We start from the raw sequence: 21,002 nt of genomic DNA, 5'->3' as shown, positions 1-21,002 counted from the left end.
AGACCCAGTCAAGAAAGAAGGATAATACTAAAATGGATCCAAACCAATACTGTGTAAGGCTAGATTCAAATGGCTCAGGACAGAGTGTAGAAATTTGATTTTATGAATACAGTAATGAATCTTCCGGTTTAAAAAAAGATGGACCATACCTTGACTAGCTGAGCGGCTATCACGACTCCGTTCCATGGAGCAGTTACTTTTTTCTGGCTTCAGTTTCATATCCACCAACATTATTTTTCTCTGGTCTTCCAGGCTAAGGGTTGTGCTGGTGGATGTCTACCCCTCACATAACAAACATCTGACTCCACTTTTCCTTAGCGTACTTGAATGGTAAAGGTAGGAACAGGGGAAGCTATTCCTGCAACAGGTTGTGAAGGCCCATAGGGCTATGACACGTCGAGGCTCCCGCATTTTCTCTAGAAAATCGGATCACAGATGGAGGTGAGGTTGTCAGCCTTACGCTCCGGCTACCCTTTACACCCCAGGAAGATTCTTGGTAATCATTTCTGTTAGAAGCTGAGTGAACCCCAGGGCCTTATTGCGGCTGCAAGGATTAGGTCAATTGAAAAATCCAATGACAACATCGGGAATAGAATCCGCGACCTTTCGGCTTGTAGCATAGTGCCTCAACCAACTATGCTACCGCGTGCCCTATACTTGAATCGTATATCTTAATAATGAGAACTGCGTGAAAATGTATCACACAATACAATTTTCATGTAAAGAGATGAATAAATCAGAGGGTCTATCTGCTCTTGTCATAAAATTCTAATAGCATCTTGGAGCAGCCGTTGAATTTTCATCACGATGTTCGGTCTCATAAAATTATCTATCAGCCGAAAAAATTGCTCAAAGCCCACCGTTAGAAATCCTGTGTATTCCGAACACATAGGCGTGATCTCTAAAAGCCATCCGCTGTCTTGTTTGGACGCAACAGCCTCTACACAGTTAATGGCATTTTCGATTTTAATTGGACACAACTTAGACGGGTACAAGAGCGCGTGACAATACACAGTAAGACAAGACACTGCATGCTACTAGCTTTGTCCAGAAAATTGGTTCCTCCAGCTGACAAGGTTAAGTTCTTCCAATCATCATAAACGCTTTCCAGAGTCGAACCTTAATCTGATAACATGACCCTACCACTTTCTGCTTCTCAAGGGAATACTTCGTAAGTAAATAAATAATCAATACACTAACAGACTATGAACTTATGGAACTTAGTTACTGATCGACTCGCTAATGTTTCTCAATCTCTTCCACGTGGCGACACATCAGATCACTACTGCTGGAAGAGTACGTTTCTGAATGTGCAGGGCCTAATATTCTTATGAACCAGGATAATTAGTGAGTGGCCAACAAGGATTCGATTCCCCACAGCAACATGGATATTTCTCTACACCGACATGAACATGTCTCCAGGCTAAGGCTCCTTCCCCGGGGCCAAAGCAGCCAAACAGAAATGTGAAGACCATTATCCACTTTCATTTAGTGTCGAAGTTAAGAATAAGTGGAGCGATTCCTCTACTCCCCACGCGTCTTCGTGGTGTGGACATTAAGCATAAGCTTAGCATTACTTTATCTTATATTATTTATTTATAGCATATATATAATTTGTACATGTTTAGTATGGAACAGAGATCGAAGCAAAATTCAACAGAAACTATCATTATAGGAACAAGCAACAGGACCTACAATAAAAGTGACAGACAAAAAATTAAGATTAATATTGCCATTCTGAAAATATGCAGTATGTAACAAATATAAATGCCGGTCACGGTAGCCGAGCGGTCTAAGGCATGCACTGTCTTTGCTCGCTCGGAAGCCGGGATCGTGGGTTCGAATCCCACTCAGGGCATGGATGTTTGTGTGCGTTTTTCTGTGTTTGTATACAGGTAGGGGCCTTGCTACGAGCTGATCACCCGCCCAAGGAGTCCTACCGAATGTGTAAGATCTAGAAAAACCGAAGTGAACGGAGAAGTTCATGGAGGTAGACCTAGGCCCACTGGGGCTGTAGTGCCAAGGAAGGAAAAAAAAAACAAATATAAATAAGAAAAATGAAAAGTATCGAATCAGCAACAATTTAACAAAGAAACAGCGGAATGGCCAATGAGTTGAGATAACAGGGCATTATCACCCTCTCTGAACAATTTTCTAAGGTAAAGCTATCCCTGTACCAGGCCGTGGAGGCCCACAGGGTTGTGAAGCGTCGAGGCTCCCACATTCTCTAGACAACTGTTTCACAGATGGCGGTGAGGTTGTCAGCCCCACGAGCCGGCCGCCCTTTAACCCCAGGAAGATTTCTGGTAGACATATCTGATTTATCACTATAACAATGGCAGGTGACTAAACGAGGAGGAAAGCGAAGCCTCTCTTGACAAACCTTTCTTCATTCTACAATTACATAATTTCCCTTCAGATAAATATTCGTATACTCTCAAATATTATCGGTGTGCCTTCTTCAGGTAAATATATTAAAGCAGGTAAAATTAAGCAGAGTCCTTCTCGAGAAGCCAATAGTTATTCACTCTATCCTTTAGTCGTCTTTTAAGGAACCTGGAGGTTCATTACCAAATTGACATAAACCGGCTACTGGTCCCTGTCATGAGCCAGCTGAAGCCAAAGCTCACCATACATCAGCATACAGTAAAATTGGGCGGTACCACAACTCGGGTAAAGTGGGATTTGTAGTGGGGGCGCTGGGGCAGCTTTCCTCCGAGTATTTCGTTTTCCCCTGCCACTTCTCATTCCACTAACTGTTCTATATTCATTAATCATCATATCAAAGACGCCATATAGTCTAGACACTGATAGTGTCGTAAATATGTACAGAAACATTCAGCCACACAACAAAAGAAAAAAGGTAAATTTGTCCCTGTGCTTAATTAAAAAAGAACCATTCCATGATGACGTATGGGGAGTGGCGGTATAGCTGCACCATTCTTGACCTCGCACTAAATTGAGGTGACTGGCTAGCTTCAGGCCCCGGCGAATTTACCCCGCCGATGCCCACTAGATAGGAGGCTACGTGGGCTCCGGAGTCAATCTGGACGCTGTGGAGAAAAGAAACATTTCCTGTCCCTGCCGAGAATCGAACCCGTAGCTCATCTCCGTGACGACTCAGCCGTCTCGGTTCCCACGAGACACGAGAACGGAGATGAATATAGTATGCAGTATTCAGTGTAAACTTAGGGTAAATGTAATCAATGCAACAGTTATGTTTTCTGGAATATAACGCCGTGTAGTCCGCTGAAAGTCAACCGATGTTTCGGAGGAGCATTTCGCATCCATATTCAGACTCAAAGAGTAAGTCAAGAAAGAAACCGGCATGAAACAGACACGCTCTGCTTGATGCCTGCTTCATGCTAATTTCTTGTTTGGCTTCCTCTTCGACTCTGAATAAGGATGCAAAATGCTCTTCAAAAACCGTCGCAGGCTTTCACGGGACCATATGGAACTATATCTCCGCAGATAGAACTCTTCATAGCTACTGCTGTGAGGTTCCCCAGTCCAACAAAGTACACAATGCAAGATATAGAGACAAATTCGGAGACATTTTAAAGAACGTAGCCATGAGAGCTTAACACAACCAAAATGCATCCTGAACACGATGCATGAGTATGGAAAAATGGAGAACATTGATATTTTGAAGCTTACGCCCATGGGGCCAGACATGGATATCTGGATACAATCAGAGATATAAGAATTCAATAAAGGATTACACATAAACGAACAACCCACTGATCAAAACGACATAATTTTCGAACCTGCACTAAATAAGAGATAAACATCGAGAGGGGAAGGAAGGCCTATAGGATACATCACAAATCATACAAGTGGCAGTGATCGTACAGAGTACGATCTGTCGCACTGAAGATCGCTGACAAGCAAAAACTAGTCTGTTAGAAACTGTCGTGATAACTGTAGACGTCAATTATAAGAAATAATCCTAAAAAGATTAATACTTACTTCTTACATTTGCTGTCAACATGAGGACCAACATATTTAATGCCAATAATAGTGTCGATGGTAGTAGTAATAACAATATGGACGGCTTGACACCAAACTTAAGTGATGAGAAGACGGGTGCAACTCGAAACACCACTCCCTCCTCTGTCCTCCTTACCTGTTTACCTGTCTACCTACATATCACACACATGTGATTGTAACTACCACGACGAAGATGATGATAAAGCAGACATGTCACTATTTGTCCTTCGTTTCATCATCTCAACTGTCAACCAGAAGGGGAAGACACAGGAGATACCAGAGACGCCGCCTGATTCACTTGCTCATATAGAGATGGATGGTCAAACACGAGCACAACGGGCGCTGTCAACGACCAGACCACTCTATCACGATCAACTCTTCAACTATGTTTTTTCTTTCTCCATGAAAATATACACTGAAGAATAAACAACTGCGGAAATTTTGTCTTAAAGTGGAAGTGGCTCGTGTACGGTTTGTGGGTCTTCCTTAATGAAATTAAGAGCCGGGATAGTGTAGTCGGTATAGTAACTGGCTACGGGTTGGACACCACAGGGGTCGTCGTTCGAGCCCCGATAGGGTCCAGACCGTCTCTTGGGTCCACCCAACCTCCTATCCAATGAATACCTGGGGCTTTCCCCCAGGGGTTGAGGGCAGAGGAGTGAAGTTGAACACACACATCCAACTAATGCCAAGGTAAAGAAAATGTGGATCTCTACATCCACTCCCCCCACTTCATGTCATAGTGCTTAAGTAGTTAAGCACAAGGACAACTTTACCTTTTATGGGTGTGAAATTTGATCTCTCACTCTAGCAAAGAACACGCAGGGAACAAGCTTTGATAAAATGGTGTTGAAGAGAATATTTGAATTTAACTGAAGTGTGCGGCGGGGGGGACTAATCAAGGTACCCTTCGCTAAAATGGCAGGGAATGTAACAGACATGCGTGAGGTTAAAAATGCAAACGAAATTTTAGTCGTAAAACCTTAACAAAAAGAGACTATTTTATACTAGTCTTATGCTGGACACTGTCCACTGAGTTATATCTGATATATAGAACGTTACGAGAGTTGTGTCTACTCTCATCCTCATATGACGGCGCCATTATATTACTATCTTCATTTATTTTAAAACTAATGACGGCAGTTAGGAACCCCTCCCCCTTCGGGACCCTTAAAATACAAAGCTAAAAGTATATGCAAACTACTGTCACGTGCCACAGTGACCCAAGACGGGGTTCGGACTGGTAATTGGCTTTATTGACCACTTACCGGCTGTAACTACAATTAATTATAACACTGTTACTGATTTTCACACTACAAACCACTCCACGCTACTCTCTGCAGTCTACCTTCACTAGTCTTCACGGATTTAGAACACAGGAACTATAAAAGTCTCTCTAAATCACACACCCCCAATATCACTGTACTACAGCACACACAAAGCCTTCAAATCACATGTTAAGTCTGTAATCAAGCTTACTGTTGTCCTCTTGTTCGCGTGCTTCTTCCGTTTCACTCGTAACTGCTTTGAACTCTCTTGGACTCTTACTTACATAACCGCGGAACGGACATGCATCACAGGAAACACGTCACGTGGTCACTACCTACTTTGTGTGACGACACAGTGAACACGGAAAACACATCTTCCTCTATTGTTGCCTGTTGGACCGTGTTTATAGAGTTGTTGCCTGGCAACACGACCAAATCCGTTACACTACTATAACCTCTACTGAATGACACTGTTATTGTCCCCTCCTCAGGAGTTCCCACTGTTAACAACAGATAGAAGCATTAAGATATGATCACTTTCAATAGCATGATGTACACGCTTAATTTTAACAGAATAACTGAATAGGTTTCGGACAGGAGGCGGCTCGTTCTACAGGATGGTCCGCCAAAGTTGTGATATCCACGTGGTTTCACGAAACTGTGTAAATTCGTGCCTGTATCATTTGCACTGTAGCTTCGTGGATCAGACACTCTGTTTCAATTCAGAATTAACTCTGAAACTGTGAATCCTTTAGATACTTCGTAGGAATCCTTCGACGAGGGATCGACTCCTCGCATAGCCTCAACCGATACGCAACGCAAAGAAACACAGAATCGAGGACATACATGTCCCAATTGGATACGAACCCAATCTACTGGAATACATGTGAACTGGCTCTGTCATAAAGACCCCATGTCCGTATCGCCATAATACGTCAGCAGATTGCCGATGAAATTGTGTGAGAGGTCTAATATGCTTGTAGGACTACATTAAGTCGCAAATTTGTACTGCACAAATTCATGCATTAGCATACTCGAGCACCGAACTGAAGAAGTTTGCAAATCCATCAACACAGATATGCTAAGCACATTTCAAGAGAACACGTTTTTTCTGTAGGCATGTCTTCATATAAGTGATGGAGATATCAAAAGAAAACCAATGCAAAATAAAATATGAGGGTCAGGAAATTTCTGAGGAAAGTGTATGGCGTGTAGGGAATCAGAACTAACCAACAACTGAGGGAATTATATAAAACCATTGATCTGGTAACGGATACTGTAGCGGTTGTGACTGTAATGGATAACAAAGACTGGCAAAGAAACATTCTGAAAGCAAGCCAGCAGGCAGAACAATCTTCGCTGAATATAATTAGAATGAACAAATCAAAGAGGTTGACATAGTGAAGTCATGTAGCACGCATGGGACGGAAGAGGAATGCATACAGGGTTTAGGTGGCAAGGCCAGAAGGAAAGAGACCACTAGAAAGACACAGACGTAGGGAGGATACTATTAAAATAGAATTCAGAGAAACAAGATCGAGTGGTATGGACCGGATTAATCTGGTTCAGGATGGGGACCAGTGGGATCCATAGTGTTGAGAAATTCTTGAGTAGTTGAGCGACTGGTAGCTTATCGAAAAGGATTCAGATTCATGAAGTTAGTTCGTACTTACTTATTTACTTACTTATGGAGCTGAACCATTCTTGAGGAGAAGCCAAATCTGCAGCTACTCAAGATTTTTCCAGCAGTTTATGGAACCCCAAGGTTCATTACAGTGTTCATAAGAGCCCTCCACTGGTCCCTGTCCTGAGCGAAGTTAGTTCGTAGGTAAAAGAAGAATGGAAAGGATCAGACTGAAATGACTGGCAGATACAGAGAACAATCCATGAGAGCTGAAAGTAAAGAGACGAAGGCAAATAACAGAAAATAATGAACACAGGTCGTAAACGAGACCAAGGTTCTTGAGGACGAAAAGCCAAGAAGTATGCATTTTCCCATGTGTTTCAGGCTTACCAGATATCTGTACTGACGCCATGACGAATACAATCGCCACTAGTTTCGAACGTATAACTCCAATTTTATATACAAATATGTTTCTGGACATTATCCATCGTCCCGTTTTAATCTAAAATACCGTCCTGTTTATATTGTGACGCATTGCGCTATGGAGGACATCCCCTCCCACGCCAGCGGCGACGTGGCGGCATCGGAGCGTTGTCGCTACTACGGTAACAGGCCAGTCAACGCTCCGCCCCCCTCCCCCGCAGTGACGTGGCGGGGGATGGCGCGGTTACAGCACAGCAGGAAAGAACTCTAGACAGCGTTGCCCAGCAACACCTGTAAACAGGCGACATGGCAGCAGGAAAGCGAGGCGCTTTCTGTTGTCTGGCTGAGGGTTTATAAGAGAACTGCACTGCCTAAGGAATCAATTAAAATGTAGCAGCCGCCTAAAACAGCTGAATTGGAACAGTCGCCGAGTTCAGTTGTAGGGGAAAGAAGAATACCGGAACGTGAAGAATACCGATAGTGTGAGAAGTTACCGGGAGCGTGTAATACAGTGACACTGGTATAGCTCCCGCGTTATAAATACGTGAAGACTACTGAAGACAGAGTGACTAGATTAGTGTGTAGGGTTTATAAATTGGGTAAACCCGCAACTGTGTTAAAATTAATTGTAGTTACGATCTGTATGTTGCTAAATAAACCAATTATCAATCCGAACGTTTCGGAGACTGGATTCTGTCTCCGTCTTCAGGTAAAACCTACTCAGTTGGGCCTAATCGATAGAACTGGTTCAGAGATAGGGACAAGCTCTATCGATTTGGCTCAAATGAGTACGTTTTACCTAAAGAGGGAGACAGAATCTAGACTCCGAAACGTTGTGTTCTGAAACATAAAGAGGACGATGGATAATGTCCAGAAATATACTATCTGTAGTTCAGTACCATCGTCATAAACTTTTAGGCTTTATTCAATTTTATGGCATTAGAGAATAAGATAACTGCATGTGGGCATGTGACCTGCTAGCGCCTGCCAATGCAGCAAGCACGCGCATCTTAACAAACGTGTGGGAGGCTCGAGCAAAAAGCTGAACCGAACGAATTGCTGACGCCGTCGGAGACTTGAATCTTCGTCAACAGACTACACAGAAACGGAAGAAAGTTTTATTAGAGTTAGTCACACAGGACTGTACAGAGATCGCCAAAGTCGTCGCCGAACATTTTTATTTGGGGGGGGGTTGAGGGTTGATTCACGACAAGAATCAGCAAGACGAGGAGCACTACAACACAATGAAATCGCAACAAAAGAACCCCGATCTGCAGGCGGCACAGAACATAAATTTTGAGGACATGCGAAATGCACACAAAATTTAAGCTGGGAAACCGTAAGAAACCACTTGCGAAACGCAGGCGTAGATGGAAGGACAACATCAAAATGGATTTTTAAGCAACAGAGTATTGAAAGCATTCATATGGTTCAAGATAAGGCCCAGTGGCTAGATTTTAAGTGTACGGAAACGAAACTTCAGGTTTCATTATGGTGGCGAATTTCTCGACCTCCTCCTGTACGGCTATGAGCTTCCCACGGAATCTGCATGCGCATATCCACCCACACGCAATCGCCTATGCTGTAAACGGCTTACTTCAATACTGTCAGATTTGTAGACATTTTTCCCATGAAATTCATAAAATGAATTGGGAAACCATCTGTCCGTCTGCATATTTAATATCAGATACTACCGAGCGGATTCCAATGAAATTTGGTGTAGAAGCTACACTGAATATGTAAGGAGAATCCAATTTTGGTTCGTATCGGTCCAACATAATACGTACCCTACATTGAGCTCAAATCGGTTGTCATAATCTCAGCAAATCTGCAGTAGCTGCGTGTCAAATCTAAACTTTCAGGTCCACAGCAAATTTATGGATACACGGTGAGCAGTCACGTAGACAGGATGAATGAAACAAAGAATGCATAAACATTTTGGTGACGAAAAGAAAACTAGTTGCTTTTGCGGGAAAACGAATCTTGGTCATCCAATCCGCATCACTTTCAATTTCAGTTGTGTTATCGCACAGACCAACAAACATCTGTGGCTGCATAACATCCATTCCTTGCAGTACACAGTTGCTTTATATGCATGCTTCCCCCCCCCCCCCCCCTCCACCCCACCCCCCACACCCCACCACANCCTAGGCCCACCTCCATGAACTTCTCCGTTCACTTCAGTTTTTCTAGATCTTACACATACGGTAGGACTCCTTGGGCGGCTGATCAGCTTGTCGCAAGGCCTCTACCTGTAGACAAACACAGAAAAACGCACACAAACATCCATGCCCTGAGTGGGATTCGAACCCACGATCCCGGCTTCCGAGCGAGCGAAGACAGTGCATGCCTTAGACCGCTCGGCTACCGTGAACATGCATGCTTACACCCACTAATTTCAATCTCCCTTCATTTTTATTTTCATTTTTCTAGTTTCTTGGGGTGGGGTGAGACTGAGTCCACTCCGTAAGTCGGCCACTAATTGGCCTATTTATCAGCCCAGGATGATAATGATGATGAAAGTGGAGCAGTCACTGGAATGAGAAATGGCTGGGGAAATCGAAGTACTCGGAGAAAACCTGCCCCAGTGCCATTTTGTCCATCACAAATCCCACATAACGTGACCTGGGCTCGAACCCGGCCCGCCACGGTGGGGAGTCGGCGACTAACCGCCTGAGCGATCGCACGGCCATTTTAATCTCTTACTATACTTGGAGGCCGTCCAGCTTAGTCGGTATAGCGATTGGCTACGGGCTGGGCGACCGAGGGGTCGGACGACTCCCGGTATGGTCAAGAATTTTCTCTTCTACACGTAGTCCAGACAGGCTCTGGGGCCCACCCAACCTATCCAATGGGAAACAGGGGCTCTTTTCCCGGGATAAAGGGGCCGGGGCGTGAAGCTGACCACTCACCTGTCGGTCGGTCACCTGTTACATGCAAATTTTCGCTCGAATTTTTGGTTTCGAAACATTTTAACAGCAGGCCTCTACATGCGTAGAATCCTACTCCCAAAAACACAAATGGCCTTACCCAGCCCAAATCCTAGCTTTTAGCCATGCTGTTCCACCTCTCGCACTTCTTGCATAACAGTTAACATGCTCCTTCTGCTACCCATGTTTCATTTTGCCAGCGCAGACCAGTAAAATCTTGTCACTTACGTATATTAGAAAAAAAAAATCTGTCTCTCTATAGCGTTACGTCTCTCTTCATGTACTGGTACACACCTCACTTATATTATTCGCTTGTTAATTCTAACAAATATATATATATATATATCCTGCTTTTATACTTCCTCTCTGTTTCTTCTCCAGCTACTGAAACTTTAAACTGTTCTGTGATTTCTTTTCTACCAGATCCGGAGTTTCCATGCATTAAAGCGGTAACCAATATTTTACTCTCAAGCACAACACCTCGTCTCTTCCCAACTTCAACTTGACCACGTCATTTCTCGCAAATCTGCACGTTCTTTCATAACCCATGACTTTACTTCCTGAGTTATTCCAGTTTACATGTGACTGTAAGTATAAGGAATGTTAATGGAGGAACTGTTAAAGAAAAAGAAAAGGAGACTGGTACATTCCAGGGGACTTCAATATAAATCAGAATCTTATTATTTCAAGCAATCGGCCATCAAACTTGACCACCCAGAATAATCAGAATGTTTCAGTTCTCGCCGGGCGACACCCCGTCAATGCGGCTCATAACTATGCTTCTCACTCGACACTTGACCATGTAAATCAGAATCTGATGGCCGAGAAATACACCACATACTTCCTCATCAATTCAGGATGGAAAGTTATGTATTAATTACAATGCATTCCAGCCCAAATCAGTTTTTTAGCCTCTTCTTATTTAATGGCAATAAAAACAGTTCCATTTCAAACAACGTAATTAATAACAGACGGGCATAGATAATAATGATCAACAGAAAATACGTATTTTCTTCGTGAATCTGGATTCCTTTGCGGTATTTATATTGTCTTATTTTCTGTAGACATACACAGATACTTCCGTCGTTTCGTCTTATTATTCTTTTGCTGAAATTTTCCGGCAGAAGAGAGCGCTAAAATTTGTAAATTAGAGTGATATACGCACAATTTCTCTGTTAACAAGGATAATTACGGATGCCTAGGTATATATTCTCCTACGCAGACCTACCTGTACTTCAGTAATCATTTCAGACACATCACAAATGCATAAAATCTGTAGAAAATTATTTTTTTTGTTCGAATTTAGAAATAATAAAAATATTAAAACTCTTGTCTTGCATACACTGTTTGCGTTAAAATTATAACACAGATTCATTCATTCACTCATCAATGGTTCTACATCCCTTTGTTGGACCCTGACCTCTTCTTAGTTTCGTAATTTCTTTTACGCAGTCGGTAGGACTCTTGGACGAGTGATCAGGCCGTCGCAACGCCGCCGTCTACACACAGGACAATAAAAACGCAGAATAAACGCACACAGACTACAAGCCTCGAGTTGGATTCGAACCTACGGCCCCAGTTTTCGAGCGGGCGAAGACAGTTCATGCCTTAGACAGCGCGACCACTATGATCGGCTGTTAACACAGATTAAGGAGGTAATATTAAAATCCACTGTTGAGAGACACACAGTTTTCTACTGTATATAGTGTTTTATGTATATGAGTACGTAATGCCGAAGAATGCTCCTAACAAAAGCTTCAAATCTTACTGTGATCTACATCATTACTTTGTTGCATGATGAGACATATCGAGAGGACTGAAACATTTGAATTCCTACCTCATAATGGAGGAGTTATACTGAAACTACACTAACAAAAATTAAAAACGCCAAACAACTCTGAAGCAGATCCCAATACCAAATTTAAACGAAATCCATTCAGTAATTTCGGATATAGTGGATGCCGAAGAACAACACCAGCTTCGTCACTCTGCATTCATTTCAAGCATTCGTTAAAATATGTACATTCACAACCCCAGGGATATCTCATTCGTACATGATGTAGTGAACAGATGCGGTTTTGCTTCCAAAACAACAGGCCTACTTAACATTTAACCATCTCATGCCAGGGACGCAGATGTTTGCATCTGGCCAAAGTATGCCAGTGTCTTAACGTTACTGCACAGCTCACACGCATCGTCTATGGCTCATATCGGACAGATACATACAGCAGCTGATTTCGACACCTTTCTGCTACATTTTGAGCTGCTAATGCCCAGTGTTTGCCAACATATAACACCAATTTGTCCTGGGAGTCGTCAGCAGCCCAGCGAGCAGTCTATCCAGTGGTCATCGGGGAGTTTTCCCGATGAAATGCGCAAAGAGCTGGACGAAGGAACCTAGACGCGAGGTTAAGAATCAGAGGAGCTTCAACTTCACGCACCATATACTTGCATAGCGTGAGGCCTAAGCACAGGGACAGTTTAACAATTTCAATAACTCTAAAAACGTATATGATTTCGTTACGCGTTCCCCTTTGAAATTCCGTAATTAACGTCCATTAATCGTGTGAACGACAATTTGTATTTGGAAGCAAAGATATCTAGTTCTTTGCGCATACCATGATCACTAGCAGGCCTCTCCGGGGAATCCATGAACTGTTCCATCACTTCATTCTCCTCTGTTCACTGTGGTTGTGCCCGCCACTTCCTCATTCTCCAGTGACTTCGAGGTCATGGTCATAATGCCTGTCTCATTCCTTCTATCATACATGCCCATCCAACTACATCAGTTTATTTTCTAACCTCTATAGAACAGAAATACGGTATCTTTCGATCCCACTCTAGGGCCAATCCATACGAACCCTACTAACTGTTCGATTCATAAAAATGTTTTAGTCATGAAAGGTGAAACCACTAAACTGTAAGAAGTGTTGGTATGATCATCAGTTTGATGGCGGCATTACCGAACTCCACCCGAACATTATCATCTGTACACACCCTGAACGTTATATATCGTAGCACAAAGTCGTGCGATGTTTTACCAAAAGCAACTCACAAGCACAGGAATTTCATTTCAAAATACCTGGTGTTCTCCTTCAACAGGAAGAGAAGTACTTTACAGAGTTGTTTGGTCCACAGAACCAATATTGTCCACTACAGATTGTGGGATAGCGTAATCCGTATAGCGACCGGCTACAGGCTGGACGAACCAGGGGTCGGAGTTCGAGTCCCGATAGGGTCACGAATTTTCTCTTTTCCACGTCTTCCAGACCGGTTCTGGGGTCCACCCAACCTCATATCCAATGGGTGCCGGTAGCTCTTTCCTCGGGGTTAAAGCAACCTGGGAGTGAAAGCTCACCACTCACCTCCAACTAGTGCGGAGGTCAAGAAAATGTGGATCTATACACCCACTCCCCCATACGTCTTCATGGAAGAGTGATTAATTAGTTAAGCACAGGGGCACCTTTACCCTTACAGGTTCCAACTTATGTTTAACCATATTAAAACGTAATAATTTTATTGAAATTGAACGTTGTCCTCTCATTTCCCCGCAAAATCTGACAGTAGTCTTCATATTTACTGTATATTATACACATGTAGTAAGTGGCAGGATACAGGATTAGCGCTCTTGCCACATTCATAGACAGTCTCACACAGGCCTACAAACTGTCAATACATAACAAGATGTATCTGTTTCTCACTACCACAATCAAACACCGAAGGAATATTTACTTACTTACTAATGGAACTGAGCCCTCCTTGAGGAAAAGCCAAATCAGCAGCTACTCAAGAATTTCCCTGCATTTTATGGAACCCGAAGGTTCGTTATCGTGTTCACAAGAGCCCTCCACTGGTCTCTATCCTGGGCCAGATTAATCCAATCCATACCATCCAATCCTATCTCTCTAAGATCCATTTTAATATTGTCCACCCACCTACGCCTTGGTCTTCCCAGTGGTCTCCTTCCTTCTGGCTTTCTCCACCAATATCCTATATGCATTCCTCTTCTCCCCCATTCGTGCTATATTCCCTGCCCACCTCATCCTCCTTGATTTGATCATTTTAATTATAACTTGGAGAACAGTACAAATTATGACGCTCCTCATTATGCAGTTTTCTCCAACCTTACGTCACTTCATCTCTCTTCTGTCCAAATATTCTCCACAACGCCCTGTTCTCAAACACCCTCAGTCTATGTTCCTCTCTTAATGTCAGAGACCAAGTTTCACACCCACACAGAACCACAGGCAAAATTATAGTTTGGCTTGGAAAAGAGTGTTGTTTATCTCATTTGAAATTTGGCTCAGCGATATGCCGTTAACAAACGCACTGTCACACAACGAACCCATGAATTTTGCATTTTCTTCTACAAATTATTTTGTAATATAAGTTTACGTTTTCCATGTAAACGGTAAAAGGCAAAGGTGAAGTTATCCATGCGCTTAATTAATTGAAGACGTATGGGGGAGTGGATGCATAAATCCACATTTTCTTGACTTCAGCACTAGTTGGAGGTGAGTCCGTACTGAATAAATAATTATAGGCCTATAGGTTATACTCATTTTCTCCCTGCCAAAGAATGCTCTTATAAGGATCTGAATCATTTCCCTTTAAAACTTGCCGTAATATTTGGCACTTTGAATCCACCTTCATGGCGTTTCCATTCGTGTTCCACTCGCTCTACAGCGGAATTTTCCCAGCTTCCCCTAACAAGGTACTCCGGAAATTCTTCCAATGTTGCGTAACACCATCCCCACTCCACCTGATATTTAGAACTACAATTATGAATCCAACCTATACACAGCCGTGCGCAATGTGGATTTATACAGGCGTTAAACTACATAAACAAGTACAATCACAGTGCATGAATAGTAACCTCTACATTATACATGAAATCACTTGAAGACTAACCTGCCTCGTTTAAACGAATGTCCATCTGCAAGAAACGCGTAAGTAAAAAAATATCGCATTTTAAGTGTTTAAGATGTCAAAGGGCGGTCATGATAACAGCACAGAAATAATGTACAACCCAAACTGATGTATTATCTTCTTGTCGTTCACTTATGGTGCCCGTAACAAATGGGCAAATGCTTGAAGAATACGGGATAGTTCGGGCAGAGGTCGGCAGGTATTTTTTTTATTCTGTATTAGACAGAACTTGAGTTTTGTAGCTGGAGCAACGCCCTTTTTAAGGTCGCGACCTGGGGGTTGGCTTGACCCCGAATCCCCCTGCTGGCTGATTGACATGCGCAGAGCTGGAAGAGTAAGGTGGTCCGATGTTTCTGGTTGCGACAAAGCTTGCGCATTTGGCGCGGTTCAGTTCGTAGTTTATTTAACGGCCTGTATCAACTGCACAAGGTTATCAATACAGGCCGAAATAGCTGTCTCAACCGCCAACGCTTCTCATTTGTATTCGGGAGGTTTACGGTTCGAATCTCAGCACGAACACCGCTTATCCTGACTTGGTAGTTTTCATCAGCTCCTCCAAGCGAATGCTGGGATAATACTTACTGAGTCATGATTACTTCCTTCCACATCCTTTGCAATTCACTATCAACCAACCATTCTGAGTTAATGAGCAAGTAAAGTAAAACTATCCCTATAACAGGATGTGAAGGCCCATAGGATTGCGAGACGTTGAGGGTCCCACATTATCTAGACAATCGGCTCAAAGATGGAGGTAAGGTTGTCAGCCTTACGCGCCGGCCGCGCTATACTCCCCAGGAAAATAATTTAATTAATTCCTGGTACTCATTTCTGTTAGAGGCTGAGCCGACCCAGGGCCATAGTGCGACTGGAAGGATTAGGTCAATTGAAAAAATCCAATGACCTCATCGGGACTTGAACCCGCGACCTTCCGGCTTGTAGCATAGTGCCCTGAGTTGATGAGAGCGTCATTAAATAACTGACAGCTTTACTGCAGAATGCATGAGTTGATGTGTGTGTGCAGTGATTTGCAAAAACCAGAGGAAGAAATAGACTTTAAAGGATTCTGACGATGGTGTATGTTGTACAGAATTATAAGGTTTATTTTGGACTCTATCCACCGTCTGGTATATATAAGACAAAACCACAACGTTTCGGAGACTGGATCTGTCTCCGTCCTCAGGTGGATGGGGCAAGATAGACCTACTGGGCCCAGTGATTGAGACTAGCTCTTTCTAACGGGCCCAACTGAGTAGGTCTGTCTTGCGCCATCCACCTGAGGAAGGAGACAGATCCAGTCTCCGAAATGTTGTGGTTTTGTCTTATATATATCAAAGGATGGATAGAGTCCAAAATAAACCTTGTAGTTCTACACAGAGGAGAAAGTTGCCGTGGCCTATAGCCATTGAGCGGCAACATTCGCCAATAGGTTTCGCACGGCTCCTCACACGTGACACGCATTCGGGAAGTACCGGCCAGAGACCGGCTATCTTGCCTGAGGTTTCAGAGGTTTGCTCTCGCATCTCTCCAGCCACTACCGCATCCACTGACCGTCACTTAACTTCAACAGTACGATGTACGAGTATATACAGCAAATTACAGTAACCTAAGAAATGCACAAGTCAGCAGCCATTATGAAGTTGTGTGTTTTACACATCTGACGATATCACCTCGGAAATTTATGGATTCTTTGCGACGAGCCACACGGTATTAACTAGACTAACCTATCTCTGGCCGGTCACGGTAGCCGAGCGGTCTAAGGCATGCACTGTCTTCGCTCGCTCGGAAGCCGGGATCGTGGGTTCGAATCCCACTCAGGGCATGGATGTTTGTGTGCGTTTTTCTGTGTTTGTGTACAAGTAGAGGTCTTGCGACAAGCTGATCACCCGCCCAAGGAGTCCTACCGAATGTGTAAGATCTAGAAAGACCGAAGTGAACGGAGAAGTTCATGGAGGTAGGCCTAGGCCCACTGGGACTGTAGTGCCAAGGAAAAAAAACTATCTCTGGATCTTCTCTAGTGGCAGTGTCCAACCTTCGGGTTCTATACTGGACATGTTTCTTTTACATTTGGAGCTGAATCAGATGATGGGATGAACAGGAAAGGATGTGGAAGGAAGTGATCATGCTTTACATTAGAGTACTATTACGGACACTATTTAAGAACTTATAGAAACCACAGAAATAATTCTCAGTAAATATAGTTCATGCTCCCGCAGACAATCGAACCGGTTATGTCTCAGATACAATTTACTAATCCGTCTGTATTCCCACTTTTCTGAGATAATAAAATGGTTACATCAGGTTTGTGATTTGTCGAAATTCTATTAGACATGCAGCTTTGTTACTAAAAAATTAACTAAACTAAATAACTTCATTCTTGAGAAGCCGCCAATTGTGCAGTTACTCAAGAACTTCCCAGCATATTATGGAACCCGAAGGTTCATTATTGTGTTCACAAGAGACCTCCACTGGTCCCTATCCTGAACCAGAGCGATTGAGTCCATACCACTCCATCGTATCTCTCTAATATCCATTTTACGTCGGAGACTCCAAAAGTAATGCACAACATTTTTTTAAAAATTCAGTTTTTACTCTACAGTTTTGCTATTTGTAGGGTGCATAGAAAGATCCTTCCCACTTGTATTCAAATTTAATTCAACCCGTTCCCATGCGTAGTGCTGTCATAGCACTTCTTCAAAATGGCTGCTGCGCTTGATGTTCGTCAAAAGCATCGTGCTGTTATAGAGTTCTTGTGTTGTGAGAATGAGACAGTGGGAAACATTCACAAGCGATTGAATTATGCGTATGAAGAAGACGCTGCTGATCGCAGTACAGTTAGTCGGTGGGCACGCAGATATTCGGGATTCTCCTCGCACTGGCAGACCGCAGACCGCACAAACACCTGACAATGTGCAGCATGTTAACGATACGTTTCTGGAGGACAGATGTGTGACTGTGAAAGAAATGTCAATCCAACTGGAAATTTGGGAAGCAAGTGTGTGCAGAATATTGAAAAAGCTGGGATTGAAAAAAGTTTGTGCAGGGTGGGTTCCGAGGATGTTGACAGATGCCCACAAAGAAACCGGAAAAATTGTGTGCGGTGAACTCTTGGCACGGTATGAGAATAGTGGAGATGACTTTCTTGTGAGAATTGTGACGGGAGATGAAACATGGCTGCACCATTTTGAATCAGAAACAAAGCAGCAACCAATGGAATGGCACCATGCGAACTTCCCCCCCCAAAAAAGAAATTCAAATTTGCGCCTTCGGCAGGAAAAGTTATGGCTATGTTTTTTTTTTTTTGATTCAGAAGGGCTTTTGCTTGTGGACATCATGCCACAAGGTACCACCATTAATTCTGACGCATATGTGGCAACCGTAAAGAAACTTCAAGCTCGACTGTGTCGTGCTCGACCGCATCGGTAGAAAGAGGATGTTCTGCTGTTACACGATAACGCCCGACCACACGTCAGAAAACGAAGGACGAGATCACAAAACTTGGATGGAAAACATTGCCACACCTTCCTTATAACACTGATTTGGCGGCCTCTGATTACCATCTCTTTGGTAAACTGAAGGAATCATATCTCTCTAAAATCCATTTTAATATTGTCCACCCACCTACGTCTTGGTCTTTCTGGTGGTCTCTTTCCTTCTGGCTTTCCCACCAATATCCAATATGTATTCCTCTTCTCCCACATTCGTGTTACTACAAATTACATTGATTTTATTGGGCTACATACGTCCAATTGGTCAAATATAAAGGCCACCTAAAACTCACCAATAAGATTCTCACATACAAAAAAAAAAACTCCGTGGCCTTAGTCCGCAAGCGAACCACATACATGTACGCATAAACTCCACCATTCAATCTACATAACTGAAGATTTCAACAAGGACATGGGCAGACATCACAGAGCGGTAATGCTCGGGAATTGTATTCGAAAAGTGACCGGTTCGTATCTCGGCCGCAACACCGGCCATCCTGACTGATGTTTTCGATATTACCCCAGTCTCTTTAGGCAGATTCCGGTATAGTACCTAGAACAGGCCACGACCTCTTCCTCCGAGATCGCTTCCAATATATTATTCACCAATCTTCTTAGCATTCGACACCATATAGTCTGCGATATTGACAGCGCTGTAACACACAGCACAAGGGGAGAACACGTCCAGCTGCTCTTGTTTCACGACTGAGAGACTGCGCTTGCGCTTCTTGCGGAGGTTACACGCAGCCAAGAGACGACAGGATGACTGCAAATGGTTGCGGCTGGAGAACAGGTTGAAACGAATAAGTGTAACAGAACTTTTATCTCGAAAACAAACAGAAGACACCAAGGGTGAGCTTCTCAGCTTTATTGCGTCTACATAATCTTCAAGACTGAACCACTATATGTGGTATTACCAGGTTTGATTAATGGGGGCAGTGTTCTTCACTTACAGGTTTAGTGAAAGTTCACACTAGCAAAGCCGGTGGCTGATATGCTGTTAGATATCATCTTTGGTTTCCGAACCTCATAGGGTATTTTCAGAACCTCCTTCTCTCGCGGTGCACGGTCCGGATTGTGGGTTGGATGCGATGTGATGTGATCATACATAACTCTAACACGATCCAGAACGTAGACACGCCCTTCTGGACGGACAAATCTTGGTGCAACTGAAGCAAGACAGTCTTCACTAACATTCTTAATCTTCAGTACTTCAGTATGATTCCTTAGAATACCACTTCTTAAGGAACCGGGACTGGATACCGGCTGGACGACCGAGGGATCGGAGTTCGAGTCCGGTAGGGTCGAGAATTTCCTCTTCTCCACGTCGTCCAGACCGGCTCTGGGGTCCACCCAACCTCCTATCCAATGGACACCGGGGTCTCGTTCTCCGGGGGTAAAACGACCGGAGCGTGAAACTGACATTCACCTACATCTCGTGCGAGAAAGCACGCACATTTATGGAACTAGGATAGAATAAGAGGCAGAAATTTATGCTACAAACCTATCCAACAAAACCAAGTGCATTAGCACGAATTCAATTTTTACTACATGTTTTCTTGTTATCTCCCTCCGAATTAGCCTGGTTTCAGGTAATTAAATATCTGTAGTGAATTTGACAAGGGTGTAGAGTGATTGAGGGACCCAAGGGACCCTTTCTAAGGGACCCAAAAGAATATGTATTTTCTTTTCTCACCTGAGGATGGAAAAGAGATCCACTTTCCGGAACGTTGTGTTTTCTAGTTTCTAGAATACCGGACGATGGACAAAGACCAAAAACCTAGTAATTCTAAGTATTATACACCATCGCCAGAACACTTTAGAACCTAATGGTAATGAAAGTTTGAATTCTATAAAAAGCAGAAAATTCTTTGACCAGCCAAGCGACTACTGATATCTGAAGCACTCTGCTCGGGAATGAAGAGCTACTTACCTCTCCGTTATAATAGCGACTGGTGTTGGTCAGGTCAACTACAAGGCCTAGTTTCGGACACTGCTCCATCAACATCTCAGGTGTGAAGCTGTAGAAGAAAGCTAATAATAATCACATTGAAAGAGAGATCTGTTGGGTTAATTGTTTACGAGTACACAGTTCTGAGAACAGACGCAGACTCTCTTCCCCTGAACCGTGTGGATAAATATAACAAAGCAAGATTCTTTGTTGTAATTCAGTTGTAAAAAAATCTGGTCATAATTTTGCGACTCTATGTCTGAATCTAGTGTTTAACTTATCGTTCAAAACACATTCGGAAATTAAATTCTATTTCAGTACGATGCAATTGGTCCCCTTAATTTCAGGAATGTAGACCCTAAGTAGCGCGATCACAAACCGTAATATTCGTATTAGTACCTT

The 21,002-nt window shown here is 43.2% G+C and overlaps 1 protein-coding gene across 6 annotated transcripts in view; it reads right to left on the bottom strand.

The window, feature by feature from the left end:
* LOC111874826 (RNA/RNP complex-1-interacting phosphatase) overlaps positions 1-21,002 on the bottom strand; it is a 189,512-nt gene that overhangs the window by 68,172 nt on the left and 100,338 nt on the right. For 4 of the 6 annotated variants that reach the window (XM_033755626.1, XM_023870661.2, XM_023870657.2 and 1 more), the window contains exon 4: positions 20,583-20,670. The exons of the other annotated variants lie outside the window; for them this stretch is intronic. In XM_033755626.1, coding sequence (XP_033611517.1) covers positions 20,583-20,670 — 88 coding nt within the window. The remainder of the gene's footprint in view (positions 1-20,582; positions 20,671-21,002) is intronic. 6 annotated transcript variants of the gene reach the window in all.

This window comes from Cryptotermes secundus, unplaced genomic scaffold (assembly GCF_002891405.2).
Source record: "Cryptotermes secundus unplaced genomic scaffold, Csec_1.0 scaffold27, whole genome shotgun sequence".
Taxonomy (NCBI): domain Eukaryota; kingdom Metazoa; phylum Arthropoda; class Insecta; order Blattodea; family Kalotermitidae; genus Cryptotermes; species Cryptotermes secundus.
This window is presented reverse-complemented; position numbering and strand designations above follow the sequence as displayed.